General features: G+C 40.0%; 2 protein-coding genes across 5 annotated transcripts; one reads left to right on the top strand and one right to left on the bottom strand.

Moving 5' to 3' along the window:
- The first annotated feature begins 4,327 nt into the window (after positions 1-4,327).
- On the top strand, positions 4,328-11,231 carry fam219ab (family with sequence similarity 219 member Ab). Of its 4 annotated transcripts, none has more exons than XM_029511074.1 (6): positions 4,328-4,485; positions 5,521-5,577; positions 7,008-7,105; positions 7,594-7,674; positions 7,807-7,861; positions 9,522-11,231. In XM_029511074.1, the coding sequence occupies exons 1-6, from the start codon at positions 4,459-4,461 to the stop codon at positions 9,678-9,680; spliced, it is 477 nt and encodes a 158-aa protein (XP_029366934.1). In that variant the 5' UTR covers positions 4,328-4,458; the 3' UTR covers positions 9,681-11,231. The 4 variants fall into 4 exon arrangements, with proteins under 4 accessions (XP_029366934.1, XP_029366932.1, XP_029366933.1 ...); XM_029511072.1 differs by having other exon boundaries at positions 5,521-5,620; positions 7,000-7,105; XM_029511073.1 differs by having other exon boundaries at positions 4,328-4,536.
- A 1,117-nt stretch (positions 11,232-12,348) lies between these two features.
- On the bottom strand, positions 12,349-15,773 carry klf9 (Kruppel like factor 9). The gene is made up of 2 exons (XM_029511022.1): positions 14,975-15,773; positions 12,349-13,824 (listed from the first exon to the last, which is right to left on the bottom strand). Exons 1-2 carry the CDS (start codon positions 15,390-15,392, stop codon positions 13,547-13,549), a joined length of 696 nt encoding a protein of 231 aa, XP_029366882.1. The 5' UTR covers positions 15,393-15,773; the 3' UTR covers positions 12,349-13,546.
- Between the last annotated feature and the right edge of the window lie 7,135 nt (positions 15,774-22,908).

The following is a 22,908-nucleotide window of genomic DNA, read 5'->3' as shown; positions in this document are numbered from 1 at the left end:
CATTACAGTGCATGATGTTTTCTGTGAGCTCATGCGAAATAACTGAATTTATCTTCCTCATCAGACATTACAAAGCAACAAAGCTTTTCCTTTCCTGCTCTTCCAGTGGCAGGTCAGATGGAGCAGGGTCACTAAAGCCAACATAGTGTTATATAATGAACAGAACAAATACTACAAACAGAAAGAGCAATAATAAACATACAAGGGGCCAGTAATCTGCAGCTTCATCTGCACAGCTGGGTGGGTTGCATAACTCACATCAGCCTAGACTGAGTCATGAACAGTACATTTTTGTGTGCGTGTGTAACTGAGGGCTCGAATGCTAATCTGTGTTTTGGTCATGTCTAAAAAATGTGAGGTTTTAAAAAGAATATATATACATATTTGAATCTTGTGCAATCCGTGATTTCACTTAATGGTTTAAAACATTTTGTGTGTGTGATGTAAAAATACACAGGAACCCTAGAGAGACACAAAAACTCATCACAATTACACACAGAGACAGATGGCTATTAAATTGATTCTGACAACAGTGCAGCCCTGATTTCGAAATCATTCTGAGTATGAATGTTTGTTCTGACAACAGGCTTTAATTATAGCATTAAACAAACTGGAATAATGACAGAAGTGGGTAAACTTAATAAACTTAAGTATGCATGACACAGCAGAAAAAAATGAAACTATTAAATAAAGTGCATGAAATATAAAAGACTGATTGAGAAAGTAGTAGTAGTAAGTAGTAAACTCAAGGTCTTTAATCTGATGGTGTTTTTCTTTTATTATTATTATTATTATTATCACTACACTCTCTGTTTTCCTACTCTTTCAGAATCTGACCTCCAAATATGCCGCTATACTCATAACTAATACATATGCATGACCAGAGGTATAGACCATGGCCTGCTTGCATTTCGAAGACTACCACACTACGACCTACTTGACCTTGCTCACATCTCATCTTCATTCATGGTCACCTAGCCTCCTTCTCTTCATGCATAGAGTTAGCCTGCCACCTGCTGGTTAAACTTCAGCCATGTGCTGCCTTGAATTGTATGAACCTGATGTTAACTGGGGCTGAGGCCCACAGCTGCCACAACGCTTCTCTATGATTGTGCAGCACTGCATGTTATTGCTGCTCTCTGCTGGTATGTCCAGATAAGGACAAAAAATGCACGCCTTAATACACTATAGTACCAAAAGTATTTGCTCACCTGCCTTGACTCCTATTCGTAATCCATATGGTTTAATTTGATGTTGGTCCACCCTTTGCAGCTTTAACAGCTTCAACTCTTCTGGGTTTGGTGTGACAGAGACTGACAGCCATGCCTTCTCATCCAACATCAGTATGTGACCTCACAAATGTTCTTCAGGAATAATGGTCAAAAATTCCCATAAACACATTCCTAAACCTCATGGAAAGCCTTTTCAGAGGAGTTGAAGCTGTTATAGCTGTAAGGAGCGGACCGACATCATATTAAACCCCATGGATTAAGAATGGGATGTCACTTAACTTCATATGCAAGTCAAGGCAGGTGAGTGAATACTTATGGCAATATAGTGTATGTCACTGACATTAAATGAGAGTAAGGTACACTGCTGTAGATGTTCTGCTGACAGGTCATCATCAGAATTTATGATTTATGTGCTCCATTATGTTAATTTGTATTATTTATATTTATTCTTTAATGTCCAGTTTGTATCTAGTCAAGAGCAACTTGTCAAGGGGACCTTTTATATAGACACAAGCTTTAATTAAGTTTATCCTTAATAGTTATTTACAACAACAACATAGTTGATCTCGGTTTCTGGGATGGAAACCTCAAAGATATATATACAGGGAATGGACAGAGAATTGCAAAGGTCCAAATATAAATCTTATTTTGGGAGGTTTAAATTGCAGTTTTTTGTTGACACTTCCAGAGAAGCCCTGAATCAGCTCTTTGCAAGTGCCGTAGTTCAGCCGTAGAGGAAATATTTGATTTTCCTTTATTCAAGCAAAAGTAAACACTCATATGAGAATTCCAAGTCTTGCATTCAGAAATTCACTTGAGTAAAAAGTGAATTTCACTTTTATTTATGTTGCTGTTGGTCAGGAGTTAACCCTCCTGAGGGTTGTCGAGTATAGTGGACATGAAAACCATCTTATTGTACATAAATAAGTACTTCATGTATTTACTCAACGTCGAAAGAGACAGAACTGAAGCTGATTCAGATTGATAAAGAGAGAGCTGGGTGATGAGTGTGAGCATAGGATAGAAAAAAGATGGCAGAGACAGGATAAGAAGAAGCTGCAGAGACGGACAGAGGGCAGAAAAAGATGTCTTGGTCTGTGGCAGCCAGATTACTATATATCGGTGAATTTTTTTTTTTTGTGACACTTGATGTTTGAACACTTCCAAAGTGGTGCCATTAAAATCTATACAAATTGGCTCATTGGTCATACATCCCACTAAAATTGTCCCTTCACCTGGTCTGTCAGATAGGGTGGAGATCTAGTCTGTATGAATTAGAGCAGTAAAGGAAACATGTACATCTGGTGGACCGAATGAACTATGTTTCTCTGCATTACAAAAATGAAAACATGTTTCCAGGCTTATCATCACCACAGATAAAACAGAAGAAAATGAAAAAATAATGGATCTGTAGCAGTTTGGTTTGACAAAATATGAATCCCAATAGAAAAAAAGCACTTCCTTTCCACTTTAGTTGACTGTGAAAATAAATAAACTAGGGAAAGTGAGCCAGGCAAGTGAAGCAATATAACATGATATATAATTTTGTTGTTTTAATCAAGTTTAAATATTTTTTAGTTTAACCTTACTCTACAATCACAGTCTCTGGCTTGGTTGTCTGTGGTCCCTTACAGTGGACATGCTTTAAAATGAGAAACAATTGTAATTTTTTTTTTTCCTAAATTGTAAGATGTCTGTTCTGCCCAAATAGATAAGAAATCACACAAAATAGAGATCAAGATCAAGAGATCTTTTTTCTAGTTCCCAAGAGTATAAAAAGGAGTTACAATATATTAAAATTGTGAAGATACATTTATTTGATTCAACAGTTCATTAGGATTGCATTACTGTATACTGTATACTGTGTACTGGATAGTGATCCTGTTTTAATTTCACACTTGTTACAAAGATTTTTACAGGTTGCCAAAATGTATAAATTAATGTGTCTCAAATCACAGTACTTCCAAGTGTATATGTCCAAGAAAGGTATGTTACAAAACTCTTTTGGAGATGTACATTTGTTTGCAGCTCATGATGAAAAACAACAGAGGCTCTCAAAGTCCTGATTTTGAAAGACAACTCAAAGCTACAGCTTTATTATGGGCTAAACAAAAGCCCTCATATAGCACAATGAATTATATTGTAGAGTTATAGATAACATTTATTTGAATATTGTTGACATTTTATGGCTTTAAACAGCTGAGTTCAATGTTGTGTAGTAAAAATTTAATGTCAGTTGAATTAAGAAAAAAATGTATAACTGGGCTGAAACATGACAAAAATTGAACAAGACGTGGGTAATTGTAGTTGTTTACTTTTTAATCACTGTTTTTAACAAACAGGATGATGAGTGATAACATGGAGGTAAAAACCTGGCTGCCATGCGATTTTTTCACCTTTGTTGAATTTAAGATGATTACAATCGTATTCTAATCGCTAATCTAGAAAACAAACATACTCGACCTCAATAAAATCCAACTAGAATTTAAAATAAAGTCAGCTGGGCATAAGACTGAACTATACTCTATATCAGACCACACAAATCCTTTTTCCCTGTTGGTTCTGTCTGTAATTAGTTGAATTACTGACTCTGGAATGAATCCTGAGTTAATCTCAGTAATTTAACTTTTAACTGAAATTCCACAATAGAGATTTTTTTATTGATCTTCCAGGTGACCAGTGCTCAAGTAGTTGTTTCAGCTGGGTTTTGTAGTATTGTTCTGATAAGGAAATTTCACTAATCACCTATCTGGAAGGCTTCAATCAGACATCAGACATTCCTGACATCACATATATATATTTGTTTGTTTGTTTGTTTGTTTTAGGGTTGGTTTAGAGACAGTTCATCCTCTGATCCCCTGACTTGAGTGAGTAATAATATTGGTTGGCAGGATTAATGAAGGAGCAATCACCTTCACAAAACTGGTCACGTTGTTGCTGATTTTCACTTGATTTGCTGGGGACCTCGGTCCACTCCAAAGGGCCCTTTCTGGGTACTCCGACCACATTTTGGGATACCCCATCCGGAAGTGGGTGGTGGAGTCACCGTCACCCAACCAGTCACACCACCGTCGGCATACTGCCTGCTGGGATGAAGCTCGCTACCGGACAACAACACAGGCTGCCACTAATCTGAGACCTCTCGCAGTTTCGGCGATAACTCGTCGAAAAGGCCGTTTAGCATCGACATCCAGCTGCAGGAGGAGGAAGCCGGCGCGCCGCCAAAATGATGGAAGAAATAGACAGATTTCAGGTGCCGAGCGCCGTGCAGGAGGCGGAGATGCAGGCGGAGATGCAGCCGCTGGTAAGTCGCATCTGCTGGCTGCTGTCTTCTGGGGATGATCGGTGTTTTCCTCCGGTTTTCTTACTTTAAAATAACAGCATCGCCCCGGGGTGCTGGCAGTATGAGGCCTGCCATTCATCCATTCATGATCCCAACAAATCCATCACCCTCCCGTATTATCGTCTCCTCCGACCGATAGAGCATTTTCGGTGAAGTTTTTCAGTTATTGCTTTGTAGGTTTCTCTCAGTTTACGGTAAATCGTTTAAAGGGAAGCGGATGATTCATGTTTCCACACAGCGTGTGTTGCTGTGATAACAGCAGCTCACTCCGGCCTGGACGGTACTGTGGTGAGCGGCTGACGGAGGCCGCTTTATGTCGGTGCGCCGGCCGGCCTGCAGCGGGGCCCCGGGTTACTGCAGGCTGGAGGGCGGCCTCTGCTGTCCACAGCCGGGGCCGCCACAGATCGAGACTTGACCCAGAGCAGTCTGACCTACAGCCTCCAGGCGTCCTCATACCTCACCTCCATGTCTTGTGTAAATTGTTTTTCCTCCTTGAAGTAGCGCTGTCCACAGAGGATATATGGGTTTGTTTGGGGTTTTTTTTTCCCCCTCAGGATTTTTCTTGGGGTCATCTGGACCAAACAATCCCAGAGCAACCTGATCAATTCCACCTAAAACCTGTTCAAATTGGATTGAAAATCCCTGCCTTTACCCGTCAGAGGGAGCAAAACCTCTGTTTAAAAATGTTTATTCCATCCAGTTTACAGGTAGTATGCGCATGTGAGCCTAAATCTATATGCTTTTCAATCAGCTACCCATGTTTTACACACTCATAAGGTAGGCCGGGATTAATCTTCTCATATTTCTCTTTATGAACTGTTCATTCACATTGACTGAGCATAGAAGGGTCTGTTATGCTTGACGAAAAGACATTAATTATTCATCGAACCTTTCCTAATGCACATATGTGCTCATTATTCCATCCATGCCATCCTCCCATTTCAGGACCCAGCCTCGTCCACCACCTCAGAGGCAGACTCAGACACCAGAGAGGGAGAACCTGTCACTATTAACTACAAGCCCTCCCCCCTGCAGATGAAAATAGGTGAGTAATGGCAATAGTATTTGTGGGGCAAGTGTATCTGCCTGTGGGAATCAGTATATCACAACATCGCTTTTAAATTCAAGGCCCTTAAAAAAAAAAAAAGAGTTAATATGGCATAATCTCAAGGTGAGATATGAGAGGGCATACTTTTTATAGAAAACTAAAGGGGACAAGAAGAATACAATGATAGATTGCCAATTTTAAATGCTGTTGATCTTTAACAAAAAATCACTAATTATTTATTCTTATGTCATAGAACGGTGAAAATTCCAATCAAAAGATGGAATCACATTATATAGTTGTTTTTGTTCATGTTCTTTCAATCCTTATAAAACTAAAAAATATTATTCCATTTAAACCAACATTACACTGAGTTAATATTTTTCAAATTTCTTAGGCTGTAAAAAACCTAGATTTAATTAATACTTTAAAGAAATAATGACAATAATCTAAGTTGTTTGTTACTTATTCTTCGAATATTCGTTTAACACACTGATGGTTCCAGTATGAATTTCTTTCATTTATATGAAGTAAAAAAATTTACTTTGGCATATTTTATGTTGAAGGACTGTGGCTTTACCCAAAGTCTAACTTCAGCAGCTTGTACAGAGTCCAGGCGAGCTGGTTACCATGCTAACTTTAATAGATAAAAATAGACAAAAAAAGAGTTTCAACTGCCTTGCCTTGAAGAAATAAAGTTGGATGCTGAACTTGCAAATATATGCAGTACTAACTGATGACACAATTTAAATCATATTCATTTTCTAGGGCTGATCCTGCCTTTAACAACAGGCCTAATATTGTTGGTTCAGATTAGACCAATATCATTTGTCATTAATTTTATAGTCAAATAATTAGAATTCTTACTGAATACTGAATCAACCGTCGGTTTTTGGTTTGAATTACCTCGAACACTGCCCACTGTGTAGACTGATCTGCCTTCATGTCAAGTTCAGAAAGAAAAGATGCCATAGAAAACTGACTGAGAAGAGCCAAACCGAGCATCATTCACTTATCTTCCCACTTCCTGAAGATCGTGTGACAAAATTTCACTTTATTTATATTTATTGTACAAGTACATTTATTATATTAATTCTGTTTGTAAATTTTAAAACTAGAGCAAAGTTAGCTGTGTGACAAAGTAGCTGAAAGTCAAGAATACCTGTTCTGCATTTGTCTTTTACAAATTCCATGCTTCACATCAGCAAAAGGTAAGAAGGTTCCCTGACTTATTTAATAAGCTTCTTCAAAGCAAATTTGAGCATTTCAGGAGTTGACATTAGTTTGATGTTACTCTGTCTACCTAATAGTTTTGTGCCATTCAGGTGTAATTTCAAGCTGAACTGATGTGTGTGTTAACATGTTTATGATTTGTGCAGAGAAACAGAGAGAGCTTGCTAGGAAGGGCTCGTTGAAGAACAGCAACACAGTAGGAAGTCCGGTCAACCAGCAGCCCAAGAAGAACAATGTCATGGCAAGAACACGGTAAGGAGTGAGCACCAAGGTCTTGGTGGAAAAACTTAGCCATTCAGCTTCCATTTATTGGTAGGAACAAAGAAATGAAAAATATTTATAAAAGAATTAAGATGTCCTCTTGTAATAGTTTAAGGATTTGTGTATAGAAATTTTCATGTGCAAAATCCCAAATAGGTTTGAATTGGCAGCTTTTGTTCTCATGATTGTTGTATTTTTTTGTGTGTAGGGCTCTAGAAAAAAAAAAAAACAAACAAAAAAAAACCCAAACTTGTTTCACTGATTCGTAAAATGTCTAAAGAATTAAATCTTTCACATCTCTATGTTGTCACTCAGTTCACCTATGGCATTCTCTCGCTCACTATGCTTCTCTTTTAGTATCTTTGTCAGTCCTTACTCACCTCTTCCTTTTTGTAATTTTATATTTCTTCCGGTACATGCCTTTTTGCTCCTGTGATCATTTTTGCTCTGCTGTCTCTCTTTTGGTTTTCTTTCCATAGATTGGTAGTGCCCAATAAAGGCTATTCCTCTTTAGACCAGAGTCCAGATGAGAAGCCCCTGGTGGCCCTAGACACAGACAGGTGAGCACCCACACAAACATACACAAAGTATATGCCTCAATTTTTGACCAGAGAAGCACATTAATACACACGCACACACACACACACACACACACACACACACAAATTCTAACTTGTGTTCTCTTTTAACAGTGATGATGATTTTGACATGTCTAGATACTCATCATCGGGATACTCTTCTGCTGAGGTGAGATATATACCAGAGCAGATACATAATTTTAAATACACTAATTTACACTCAGCTTCTTTACCCTCATTCACTCCAGCAACTTGCATTGTTCACTATACTTTCTGCTTAGCATCAGGATTTCATAAGTCAGTCCTAAAGCAAGCAAATTTTTAGCCATCATATTTATCTTTGCTAATTCTGTCGGCCCATGCTCTCCCGCCTGCAAGTGTATGATTATACTACATATAAATGAATACAAATATGAATATTAGCCTTCTGTTGTGGACAAGTCCAAGCTTGAGGATCGACTGTATAATGAAACGCACATAGGCAGATTGCTTATGTTTCTTAGTGGAAGCTAAAATTATTAATCAGAGTTATTTATGCCATACGTTACAGTAAACAAAAACTTGAGTGCATAAAAAGCAAAATACTGGGATTTTAAAAGATTATATTTTTTCCGATTCTGTTTTCACGCAATCAAAGAAATAATGATGTGGAAAAGAAAATAAAAACATACTTGGGCAGTCTTCAAATTGGAAATTTATACCCACTCTAAGTCAAAAGCGCAGATTGTCTGAACAACTTCATGTAATTCATTAAAAAAGGGTCTTTCGTGAGCACATGAGCATCAAACTTGCATTTTGCATAGAATGGAAACACAAACTCTCACTGAGGAAACTTTCAAAGGGCGCTATTTGCACGTTTTGTTGTTGCTAGCCATCGTTATCATGAACAGGCGGTTACTTACCAATGCTAACGACACGTTGTGAGTTGAGCTTCAAACCTCGTCCCCCACTGTCCCCACAGGTGGCAGGCAGCACAAGTTTTGACTGTAGTCCCTGTCTCAGCCATTCGGCTGCTTAAATTAGCACACCAGGCAGCTAGCTGCAGCTAATCTGGAAACACAGCTAGATGCTAGCTAATGGCGTCTTTCCAGCTGACCCGACGGCGGCGCGCATGCGCAATGGCCGTGTTGTTATTAACTTCAGGAAGCTAACGTACCTGGTTTGCCAACTGCAATAAAACAAAACCAGACAAATAAGACAACGATGGCTCTGCTCGGCTACAATCACCATTACCTACAAATCATGCACCTAATAGTAAATAATTGTAATATTTCGATTAATAACTAAAAATTTTTCAAGTATTGAATCTACTAACAGGTAACAGCTATAAACAGTCCAACACATAACACCGGGAATTATAATTTATGTAAGAAGTTTATGATTACTTAAATAACATATAACATGCCTATGAGTGGGTTAGGGTTAATCTCAACATAAGCTAGGTTGGTGCTGGCTCCAGGTACATGTTCACCTTCTAGACGTGAGAGTGGTAACGGTAGTATTCATTCACCAGGCTAATGCAGATTTGTTTTTGTTTTTTAAACAGTAAATACTGTTTTTTGTGCTCTTTGTATGCTTACAGCATGACACAAACAGACACAGACAGCGATTTCTCAGTAACCAATTCTGAACCTGACCCAAGTTCAAACTAAATATGCAAACATTGCTGGTTCATGTAGTTAATGGATCGATTACTTACTACCCTGATGGCCTACTTCAGTATAATCGGCTGTGATGCTTTTTGGTCTGGTATTGGTCCTTGGTCCAGGGGTTGTGACACGTTTTGCTGCGCGTCATCCACCTCTTCTGTCTATTGCTCCCTCTTCCAGCAAATAAATCAGGATCTGAACATCCAGCTGCTGAAAGACGGTTACCGCCTAGACGAGATCCCAGACGACGAAGACCTGGATCTGATCCCGCCCAAATCAGTCAACCCTACCTGCATGTGCTGCCAGGCAACCTCCTCCACCACCTGTCAAATACAGTAACCCTGCCCGTCTGACCTCCTGCCCCTGACCCCATTCTACACAACATAACCCCTGATCTCCATCTACTGTGAGTTTACTTCGCTGCCAGAGCGGTGACAGTGAAATATTGGTAGAATATTGTAATGACAGTTAAGTGCTATGACGATAATGACAATGACAAATAATCAAATTAACATACAGAAACCTTGGTTTAAAATATAGCAGAAGGAACATATGTGAAAAGATTGATTATGTATTTAAAATATGATTAAAAGTTGAGTATTCCTCCTATGGTAGGACGTGCACCGGTAGTTGAGAGCCCTTCTCCTGGTGAATATGATGTAACTTAACACACTGATGTTAGTAGACAGTAAACAAGGGATGAATTGATGCTGTAAAGTGATTTCAATTTCCCTGAAGAATAAGAGACATTATCACATTTGCTCTCAACTGTTCTGCTTACCTGAACTCTAGGCTGCGTTTTTTAATTTTTTTTAATTTTTTGGTTTTTAATTAAATGCTTTCGTTTTTTAAACCTGGTGGATTGGTATGACTGTCTGTGCCATGTCTCCATGCCATGGAGATATTTGAGATGTGGGGTCTGCAGTCTTGGTACTCCAAATAGAGAATAGTTTGTACTGTTTCGGGTTGTTATGTAGCACAGGCCACATCATGGCACTCATTCATATTCACATTCACTTCAACACTTTTTTTTTTTTTTGGTTTGTTTCATTACACAGATTAGGGATGAATGTATAAACATGAATGGTTGAGGAGAAAATTGCATGAGGAGTACCAGGCTGAATAGACTGAATTAAAAATAATAAGCAAGTAGTTTGTTTGCACATATGATTCACACACAATTTATGTTGTGCAATCACCTGCTACGGCTTTACCGTTAGCTTGAGTTGTATTTTTTGGAATTTGCACATTGTGTTTTTTATTTTCAGGCGCATATCTGTGTACTCTTTCCTGCAAAGCAGTGACAGTGTTTTATCTGAAATGAACTGTGTCAAAAGGGAAGATCACACATCATTGCACTCACCTAACACGATTGCCATGTCATCGAGGCCAAAGGGAATGGACCGGTCTTTTGATAGGTTTTTTGAACAGTCTGTTAGGTTACCCTCCACCTCCTCCCACCATAGTATCTTTTTTCAGTCAGTGTCACAGAACACGATGATCACTGGACACTCCCTCTTTCCCATTTCTATCTTAATTTGGCAGAAAGATTTACCTTCTCTTCTCTCTCGCACACACACATCCTGTATATGCAGATGCATGCATACAGACATACAATGCCAAAATAAAGAGTGAGATGGCATCTATTTGTCTCTTTTGACTTCGAGGTTGGAATTTTATTTTATTTTTTTAAACATTAAGGATACTGACTTTGAACACTAAGATCCTTCATTTATGATCCCGTCTTTGTTAAATAAGCTGAGTATTTGCAATTGGAGTATGCCTTAAGTAGAGAGTTTAAAAGTTTGTAAGATGTGTATTTATTTCAATCTTGATAATTTTGTTTATTTGAATAGCATTTGCTCTCTATAAAGATATGCTTTTTTTTTACATCGAAACACAGGTGACAGTTGCTTTTGTTTGGTTTTCCCTTTTTTAAATGATTTCCTTGTAAACACTTCCATTCCAGTATTTAGCAATGTTATTGTTATGTGCAGTGTATGAAAACAAATAAACACAAAGCTAATGGAGTGCACCCAGTTCTATTTTGATGCTTTTTTTATGTTATTATAAAATTATTAAATTTATATCATAGAAGGGCATTTCCTTATTTATGAAACATAAATGTAGCACATTAACAAAGCCAGATTTTGGTTGTGTGAATTAAGGAGCACGTGTGTATAAAGAAAAAATATTTTAATTTTTAACATTAAAATATTTTTGAGCAGTAATTACTACACAGCTATGTATATTGCAATAACATGGGGTCTGCATTAACAGTCCCTGATTACAGTACAGTAGCATCAGAAGTAAGGGCTCCAACCTGAAAGGCACCAACATCACTAATCACAGTTTTCATAATGCCAGAAACATTTCAGTTTACAAATAAATGTAGTTTGTGTTTTAGGCTAACTACAACTAGGTTTACACTCTACACTGTTATCAGGATGTTTTAATGCATTAAATGGCAGGTATGAAAAAGAACATTATATGACATCACAACATGATATGTTTCTGGCTCCTGTAGTGGACGACCTCTCATTCCATTTGTATTATAAAAGATTATCAGGCAAATAAAAAAATATACAGTACCAAACAAATACATACAAACATGCTACATTATGGAATTCATTGATTCACAAAGAAACAAGTCTGAAGAGTGTGCCTTAAAATGCAAGGACCGAAAGTAAAAAAGGTGTTATGACTTTTTGTGAGAAATGTTGTGCTTCCGCGTCAACCACCAGGGGGTGTAGTATTAGCCGAAATGACCATGCATCACATCATTCCCTGATAAAATGCAGTCCAGATACAGAGTAAACAAACGTTAGTTTCAATCTACAGCAACTGGCACTGTTGGTGTATGTGTGTGTGTGTGTGTATATACATACATACATACATACATACATACATACACACATATATATATATATATATATATATATATATATATATATATATATATATATATATATATATATATATATATATATATGTATATATACACACACACATATACATATAAGAGACAGCAATTGATATTCAAATTAATGAATATCAATATAAATAATCTGACAATGTTCGTTCTGGTAATAATTTCCAAAGGTTGAAAATGTAGAAATTCCTCTCTGCTACAAAACCCTTAAAAGGCACAATCATTGCTGTTTATAGTTTGCACACATTTGATAAACATCACTGTGGTCTTAACACAGAAAACTGAAAAAGGAGAGTTTCCACTTTTAAAGTCTTTACCCTGTTATGTTTCCTGTACTATTGACACAAGCCTGCAGAAGGAACACAAAGGATTAAGTTTATTTATGCATGAGGTTTGCTTAAATATTATGGTCTTGCTGTGAGTATGGTAAAAGTGTTTGGTTGCAATTCTTTGCGAGTTCAACACCATGTATCAATATTTATGTTTCAACACAAGAAACACACTGCCTATACCTAAAAGCTCACGGTAAACCTGATTTACTAACTTGATAGCTAAATTTATTAAATTAAATCTCCAAGCCCTGTAATTCTCTATATTATAGGTTTGTCTTATTACTCTCTAATAGCATTTAACTACAGTTTACTGAGTACATCATCCCTTTGAAAGTGACCTGTTTAATCAATTAACATGATAATACTGCTATCCTGTACATTTGCCTTGTTCTGGATGGAAAAATAACTGTACAAGTAGAAGTAAGCATTTAACTGTGCAGTATAACATTCATTTAAGGACTATTCCCGAAACCTACATACACATTGGGAATATCTCACTTGAGAGATTTTGTTTCTTCACCAGCAAGAAAAGTCTGTAATGCAAAGTGAAGAGGGATAGTGTTTTTGAAAAGCTACGAATGAGAATGGCAGATTTTTCCAGAAAGGTACATCACATAACAAAAATTACAAATGTCAAAACAACTAGACCTGTTTGGCATACTTATTAAATACCAGTCATCTCAGGAGGGAAGAGGGCGGAGCCTGAATGTTATTACACTCAAGTTCAAAATATCACTGTCACCCAAAGTTACATGCATAGCAAAAAACTCTCTGAATAGTTGGGTTGGTTGGGTTGTCTGGCTTGAAGGGATTTGCATGTAGATACATCTCACCATTCGTGAGTGTCTCCATGTTATGTAAGCCTCTATCAATTACATGTACCATTATGTATATATGTACAGTATTTACTACAGTAAATAGTGACACTGGGTCACTGTGACTCACACCCGAGAAGGGCTTTGGTCGCCAGAATCTGAGGACATAGACAAGGAGCAGCGGCGTCTCTTAACCGCACTGGAGCCCTGGAGCATGCTGGGATGGAAGCCGGCATGTCGCCGGGCATGTTTAGTCAGGTGGTCGCTCCTCATGAAGCACTTGTCACACATTGGACAGTTGAAGCGTTTTTCACCTGTGTGCGTGCGGTAGTGACGTGTCAGTTCATCGGATCTAGAGAACTTCTTGCCACATTCGGACCAGGTACACTCGAAGGGGCGCTCACCTGAGGAAACACACACATACACACGCACACGTTTTGTATTAGTACACTTTGACCATATTTATATGAGCTCTTAACTCTCCCCCAGTGCTTTGCTGATTTCAGCCTATTCTTTCTCCTTGTTTGTGAGCCAACAGACTTTAGTGCGCTATGTGTAGAAAAAGAACAATGTTTTAACTGTAATCCCTTTTAATTAAATGCAGAAAACAGGCAAGACTGACATTAAGACACGGATTCCAACATGACAAGTGATCTCAAATAAGCTCTTTTGAGGCACTTAAGGAACATCTGCACTCAGTGTTTCCTGTGAACTATAAAAGGAAAGGTTGGTTTGGAAATGGTCAGTGGTGGTAAAAGCCTCGTGCTTTAGGTGCAAAAAAACAACCAAAGCATTTGGATGCCACCACCCCTCCTCCTCCACGTGCTCTGCTGAACCACATGTCTGCTCTTGTTTACAACCCGACAAGGCGGGGGTGGGGGTGGGAGGTGATGACGTATGAGGAAGTGGTGGTGCAGGGAGGGTTACCTCAGGATAAGACTGTGTGGGGACAAGTGTCGCAGTGACCTGCATGCGAACCACGAGCCAATATGTCGGTGCCGACTGTGGTATCACTCGCTGTTTAGCCACATTAACACAGAAAAACACACATCTCTGCCGTGACGACCGAGGACAAGACAAAAAAACAAACAAACAAACAACAAAAAACACACATACATCCGTTTCCGACAGGGATTACAACATGCGACGCCCGGTGTGTGTCAATAACAAATACCCCCCAGCCTTCAGTCACGCCCCCAGAAGGGGTGAATTCATGGGAACACCTTTCCTCTAATCAGTTACTGAATGGCAGGAACATGGACATGTTGACCCTCATGTCAGCTGCCTGCTCTCCTGTTTACTAATAAACCGTGACTTGACAGTGGCGCCCTTCTAACAGCGATTCATCTTCCGCAGGTCCCTTCTTTTATCCCTCAACATATTTGACATCCTACAAACAGAAATGCTTTTTCTTTCCCGGTGATGTCATCGTGCATCCGGCATTAAAACTAATGGCAGCAGTGACGCACAGTGGTTTCACTGTCGTCAACAGAACCGGGTCCTGTGAGTTTCGTAGGCGTGTCTCCCAAGAAGCTGGACAGAGCTTCCTCTTACCGGTGTGCACCCTGAGGTGTGCCTTCAGGTGGGACGACTTCCCGTACGTCTTCCCGCAGCCGGTGAAGGGGCAGCAGTGCTTCTTCTCGGGGGACTCCTGTTTCTTAGCCGCGGCCGCCCCAGCCTTCCTGCTCCGGCACTGTTTGGCCGCCGACGGGCCTTGGCTGTCTCCGGCGTTCAACCGGCAACTCCCCCGCTCCACCTTCTCCTGCGCGCCGGCGTCTCCGCCGCTGCCGCCGCCCCCGAGGCATCTTCCGGCCCCGGGGCCGATAACCCCGGGGCTGCATTTCTTCAAGTCCAGTAAAATCATCGCCACCATCAGCAAAGTCCCGTTCTCCTGGCTCTCTTTGAGCGTGTCCTCTGTCCGCCCCGGTGGTCGGCTGGGGACAAAGTCTGCAGAGACGTCAACCTCCGACATCACTGTGGCGATCCAGATGAGGGAAAGAAATTATTTACCAAAAGTAGCTCAAGATGACACAAAACAACCGGATGCAATAAAGTGGTCAGTCGTCAGTCCTCCCAGAAAGCATGTGGTGGCCGTCCACACGTGTCGTCTTCAATGTGACTATTCCGCAAAGACTGCGGCTTCTTGTTGGGATTTGCGGCGCGGAGAAATAAACACCACCTCAGGAAAGATAGTATGAACCGCGTCCCGGCTTCTCTGTCTGTCTCCTCAGACTCCTTCTTTCTCGAAGACGAATCGCTAAAACTCAGCGTTTGCCGACTGATCTATTGTGTCTGCGGTTCTGAGCGCTCCCACACATGCGTCAACTTGTCCTATTTTACTGTGAGCGGCACTTCTCCCAACTCCAAGAAACAATTTCGCGGAATCCCGCGGTGTCATAATAAAACGGGGCCGTGATTGGCCGAGGAGAAACGTGATTCGGTTTTTGGAATCGCCCATTCACACGAGCAAGTGAAGGGACGACTGACCAATCAGAGACGCTTAAATGGGCCGGACCAGAACAATGCCGCCTTCAAAGTATCTGGGCAGATCGGGAACAACGAGCACCAATGTCAAAATGTATTTGTGAAAAATATGAATATAAAGAAATCAACCTGAATCCCTGAAACTAACCATGAACATGACATGTCTATTACTTTAGCATTGAAATTTAACTTATTCAAATGCTAAAGAGGCTTTTGAGTAAAGATGAAAAACAGAATTGTGTGTTTCTCATTTCAGTTGAAACTTGAACCTGCTGTAGTGACATATTTGCAAATTACTGTTGAAAGCACTGTCAGAAACGATCAGTCTGTTTCTTATATTGTTTCCATCTGGTTTTATTACAAAATATCTATATTTATAATTTATTTTCTCGTCTTTTTAACATTAATGTTGAGTTTTATCAACATTTAGTTTATTTAGACTTTACTGATTTGATGCCACCAAAGGAAGAATGAATTGATACTGTGAATAGACGAGCTGTTTATTGATTGTATCATGGCGAAAGAAACATGGAGTGCAAAGAAGTTTTCCACAATATGACTACAAACAGACTTTGTGCAATTTGCTTCTTTAATTATTAAAAAACTCCTGTTACCAGGTCTATTTGCAAACAGGTGCTATTTTCGACGTCCTCTAACGAGGTACTTGAATGCACCATGCAAAAGGAGGTGTCTGGTAATCACAGATCATGACCCCAATCCCACGCTGTAACCTTAACCCCCCCCCCCCCCCCAATACATTAAAATATACATGTGTTTTAGTTGCAGTTTACTTGTAAGTGCATATGATTGGTGTTAAATAAATGTTCATATCATTGGAGAGAGGAAAACACAAAACACTTGAGGGTTTCTCAACAGTATCATGAACACATGTATGTCCCTCACTCAGCTGCCACAGTTTGCATTTTCAGTAAGGCCCACCACAAATTAAATGGATTTCTTCATTATGTCAGTGGCCACATGGTTCAGAAGATTTGTTGTGATTCATGTGTGGACTGGAGGACACTGCTGACATAAGGGAGCCAGCAGTAGCTGTTCATGCCACACAGTTTCTAATCTATTTCCTCGTGCAAGCAATTCACATTTAAGGTAGAGGTATGTAATGAGGCAGCCATTACAGGCACCAGTCTTTCTACATGGGTCGGAGGCTTCTTTGCTTTAAGCAACAATTATAAAGGGCCTGCAAGTTTTTCATTCACCACATTCCTGTACTGCGAGATTTATGTCGACATTAGGTTTGTAGTTAAACTGTGAAATGCATGCTCCAGTGCAGTCATCCGGCTGTCATCCTCCTATCAGCAGCTACACCGGCTGCCAACCAGAGCAGGCAGACCACTGCTTAGGTGATGACACATATTTTTGTCATGAGGTTTGTTTTTCTTTGATGTAAACCAACCCAAGACCATTGTGTATCGGTTCTAGGAAGGTCTCACTTTGTGACCCACTTTCACAACCTTGGCCTGCTCCTAAATTAGTGCAGTCCTCAACAGTGCTGCATTAGCTTTATGAAAGTGGACCTGCTAATCTTGAGTCTGACATAAGACCATACATGTACATTCATAAGCATATATATATATAGACACACTCAGCCATACACACAGAGAAACACATATACATATATGTGTCAAACCACTTGAAAGTGTAACAGGACCCAGAGCCAAAAATAATAAAAATAGAAAAGGGAGAGCTTCTAATGCAGTGGGCGGTCGTTCATGGATAAATTTCCCTGGAAAACCTCTTCAGTCTTCAGGGGTTGTGATTAGGCAATGCTGTTTTTTTTTTTGTTTTGTTTTGTTTTGTTGACATGATTCGGACTTTGGATTCGTTGTTTATCTGTGAGTTAAGTGACTCCTGTGTTTTTATAGTGAGTGTGTGTCACTGTGACCCTCTCAGAGGTGTGTGTTGATACGGTTTACACATTTAAAATGCAGCACAACAACACTGCAACACTTTGAAACAGACGGAGAAAAGTGCACCTCCTTTCCTCTGCTGGTGCAAAAACAAGCCCTTCACTGGAGGCTTCGTCCCGTGTGGCCGTCTGCAGCCGTCTGCAGCCGGCCTCAGCCGGTGTCTGGGCGCCACAGATGCGGGTGAAGCCCGGACATTGCGGAGATGGATCGGTCTCTTCCTCCTGTGTTGGCCCGCCTCCTCTTCTGGACGTGGAACTGCTGAATTTCCAGGAAAAAGCAAGCGAGTCGAAACTGGAGCTTCGGCAGGACACGTCCTCCCCGCCGCCGAGCGGTTCCCGGGAGGGGGAGGCCCGCTCCTCCTGCCCGGAGGTGAGGAGAGCGTCGGGCCGGACCGGGCTGTTGTGTTGACACGTTGTGGTGATTGTGTCACGGATGAACTTGTTTTCGAACGAGTCTGCGCGTGCGCGTGCTACAACAGCGATAAGTGGGGGCACGTGCTTAACCCCGGTACAGAATGTTCCCTTCCACGTGCTGAACGATCTGACTCACTAACGCCATGTATGAACTCCCTCACACACACACACACACACACACACCTAAAGGACCCCCTTATACCCCCCCCCCCACACACACACACCCAAAAGACCCCCTTATACCCCCACACACACTCAGCTACTGCACACCCCCACATTGGCCCTCAACATACATTCACACAGACCCTCCCCCCGGCCCCCCTGTGGGTATGTGAGGGGTGTGAGGCCCCTGAGTGGTAGCGCCCTGTCTGGTCATGGGGGCCTCCACTGATGGAGCAGGGCGGACTGAGGCCTTTAAAGGGTTAACAGCACCGAGGCCGCTGAGAAGTCAGTAAACAGAAAAAGGGAGAGTAAATGAATCATGTCCACATGATCCACATGAATCATTGGTGAGTTGAAGGCGGTGCTGGAAAATACAGTTTGATCTGTTTAGGTGTGGAATTGTGAGCTACCTAAGGACTCCCATGTTACGGCTCTGTAGGCTGTATCACATTAACCCAGCTGAGGAATGTAATGTCAATAATTATCCCATAATAAACCACAGAGGGTCCACTGTGAATACAGTAGGTAGAAATACTGTCACTGCACTGGCTACTTTTTTGTACATTTGGGTTAGGGGCACTTACGGAAGAGTTTTGATGAAGTATTTCAAAGTGGGGTATTACCACTTTTTCTTCAATGAAGGGCAGGAATGTTTTACTGAATTACACAATGCAGATAGTGCAATTCACCGAAACGCTCAAAACAAAATGCTTATTATCTATGTGAAGTATAGATTATACTCTTAAGCCGGTTTCTGATGCTGTGTTGTTCTGCCAACGGTGAGGTTCCAAACCTTAATTTACAGAGAAATTTATGGCAGGTTTATTATTAAGAACTGTACTGTGATCAAAGGTCTGAGCAAAGAGTATACAAAGAAACATCTAACAAATGCAGAAGTGAGTTGGCTGTCTCCATTATTTCAGCAGACTGAGATGTGGGTGTTTATTGGGTTTTTAACCGACTTAAAAGTTTCACCTTGCAGAGGTGAAGGTCAGAGGTAAAAAAAATAAACCTCAAGAAAGCTGCCAGTTGTGAAATATGTGTTTGAACCATAATACCCAGGGGACATAAAGTGGTGAGTGTCTCACCGCAGGAAGAGGTTTTTCCCTGTGCGATCAGTTCAAGGCTGCGTGCGTACCTCATGGTGGTGAGACAAGTTTTCCAAGTGCAGCAGCACCTGTCCACCTCATCTCACCAGCAGCCAATGGGAGGCAGGGGGAGGTGGCAATGGCTGACATTCTGCCGTCATCACTGCAGAGCTGTTCAGTGATGTGGCTCACTGCTAGGTGCTTTACATTGGGGGACTTGGTTATTTTAAAGGATCTACAACACTGAGGTGGATCAGATCAGCAGTTTGTAGTTTACATCATAAAAAGGAGTAATAGAGATGCAGATATTCCAGATGTTTAGTCCCTCAGGCTTTTGATCAACAATCCAGTGTTCATTTAAATAAATACAACCAGATTTCTTCTCTGCCTCTTACTTTTTGTTCAGTTCTGTGTCTACTGGTCCTTTCTCACCACTGTAACAGAGTAAAACAGACCTGATTCTACTAAATACATTTCAAACATATGCAGACATCAACAATCTAAGTCCTGCTGTCATTGATTAGTTAAAAACCCATGCAAAGTAAAAACATTCCAGACACGGAGGACCAATCTATTTAGTTGTTTATTTAACAATGCATGCCAGACATGATCCTATTCACATTGAGGAATACAGATTTGTATTTGCATCCAAATACTCACTACTTTGATTTCATTTTATAATCTCACTCTATCTCTCTCTCAGTCATCTTTACAGGTCGTCTCTGTACACGCTGAGTGGAAGAACTGCATGCATTTAAAGGACATTACATAAATTGTGACCAGCAGGAGAGTCAGTCCCTTTCAGTTTTAGATGTACAACATCAGCAGTTATTGCAGAAAAAAAAACATATATGAGGAACTCGCTTCAGCTTATGCGTCACAAGTCGACATTGGAGGGAAGCGGATCTGTTGGTAATCATCACTTGCTCCTGATTCCACAAAACTGTAAATGTCATTACCGTAAAATATATATATATAAAAAAAAATATATTGTACATTGAGATTCTTTTGGGTTGTGTTGTGTTGGCATGCCTCCCTATCATTAGAGGATTCACACGCACACTTACACACACGTGCACATACCTTCCGACAGTCATGTCAACATATCACAAAGCCATCAGAGAATAATGTACTGTGTCATATTCCTTCCTGTAAGGATAAAGAAACTGGACATTTTCGTCATCATTTTTTTTAAAAATCACTACCGGTCAAATAGAGGCCAAAACTCTCAGTCTGTCTCAGACATGTGTTTTCACACTTAGCCATGCAAAACTGAGTTTTGCCTTATGACCTTTACTTGGTTGATCCTGTTTGCCACAGCTGTGTAGACAACAGGTCAGTGGAGCATGGCTCAGCTCACTTCCATTTGGTTTGGCAAATTTTGGTTTGGTTCACTATGTGAGGGTCAACTGGGCATGGCCAAAGCCCTCCCTACCAAAATACTACTCTGCTCAAACAACATACCTAATGTCTATTCTGTGGGGAAGTTAAACCTACTGAATAAGTCGATCAGGGATGAAGACATTCATTCATTCACTATTGCCATTGATCAAGACATGGAGTACAAAATGTACAGACCCTCCATGATCCACAAAGTGTCTGGGTTACCCTCATAAAGCACAGTGATTATACTGGAAGCCTGCTGAATTATTTCTTACTTCCTTCCACAACTTCTTAATATATTTAGTACCTTGCATCACTGGGTTAATGTTCTCCCTGAGCATTGACTAGGGGTCAACCTTTCCTCTCAGAAACATACTCTAACCACCATAATTGTTGAAGAAATTGCAGATGAGCTCCTCTGTGCAAATGGACCAGCTACATTGACTATGGAAGTGTGTTACCCCTTGGTCTGTTTGACTGGAATGATCCACACTGACTACATGTCGAGGATACAATTTATGATTTATTTATTTATAATTACTATTTTTAAAGGGGCATTCACTTGACTTCACTGATTAAGGTCAGTTAACTGGTAATGGAAGCTACGACCCAGCTTCTGAGAACAGTTGTATGATGCCTTTTATAGTTCTGGAGGGTTTTTTCTATCACCTGGGAAAATAAGCATAATGTCCAGGTTGACCTGGACATATTTTACAGACAAACAGTGTTGTGAAATGGGTGCCAGCAGTTTGAAAAATAACCATACTCACCATAATAATCAGTGAGGTCAAAGATGCTACAGAGCTGCATTATAGGAACTATACCATACTTGGGACTAAAACCAGATGTATTTAGACCTTTTTCTCTTTTAAGTTACTGAATCCTTGGAGCGCTTGTTTAAAGCTCAGGCTGGGTTTAGTGGTTATATGGACAGTTTGGATCATCCAACTGGGTTGTAACACAAAGAGTCAGAGTCAAGGCGTTCAATTCAAACAAGAAAATGGAATGAATGAAACAGCACCAACCTCACAATGATGCTTTATCCTAATCTACATGTATCAGTTTCATGTGCAAATAGGTTTTTTTTTCTTTTTTTCCAAGTAATGAAAACTATTTCTCTGAATTACAGAGTACTTTTATCTGTAAGGGAGGATTCAAATAAAAGTGCATACAAGCAATGACCCAGTCCGACCCACTCTGTACATCCGATGTGTTTTAGGAGAAAAACCATAGTGTAAGAGATCATCCAAAATCCAGATGCTGAAAATAATCATTGATATTTGGATTTTGTGATTAGAAGGGCGGTGGGGGACAGACAGAGAAATTTGACTTCAGAATGACTTCAGCCCCCACATACTCCACCGATGCCGAAAAGGCACCCTAAATTTGGTTTTACTGGCAACTGTGCATTGCCATGTCAACTTCACATTAGAAAATTCTCATAAGTTGCTAAGCTGTTTGATACAACGTACAGTAAAAACTACTTTAAATACTTGAAATATGATTTAAATGTACAGCATATCAGACAATTCTATATTTAATAAATAATATAATACATCAGCATTTAGTGCATGTAGATGGTCATCTTTTATTAAATTTAAAAGTTTAATTAGAAAATACTTAAAATTCGACAAAAATATTACTGAGAAGATATAAATATCAATTTTGTAATTCAAACAGACATTTACTGTAATTATCAATGAGCAAGAAAATGTCAATAAATAGAGTCAATCTCAAATAAATGCAATATGATTAAAATGAACTATAAGAGTGCGGAAATATAAAACATAAACACAATTTAAAAAATCTGTAAGAATTCTGTTATCTTATGTTTACAAAGCTATCAGAGGACTCCTTCTTCCTCTCCAGACTTCTTGCACTAGAATAAAAAAATGAAAACAATTTAAAACACTGATCTGAGCTTTCATCGTTTAATAGTAAGAGTCCCATATTTCATCCCCAGTGTTACTTAAAATGAACGCCTTTGAAAAAATCTCAGCTAGAATGCATATACTTTACAGCTTATTCTC

Source organism: Echeneis naucrates, chromosome 9 (genome assembly GCF_900963305.1).
Source record: "Echeneis naucrates chromosome 9, fEcheNa1.1, whole genome shotgun sequence".
Lineage (NCBI taxonomy): Eukaryota > Metazoa > Chordata > Actinopteri > Carangiformes > Echeneidae > Echeneis > Echeneis naucrates.
This window is presented reverse-complemented; position numbering and strand designations above follow the sequence as displayed.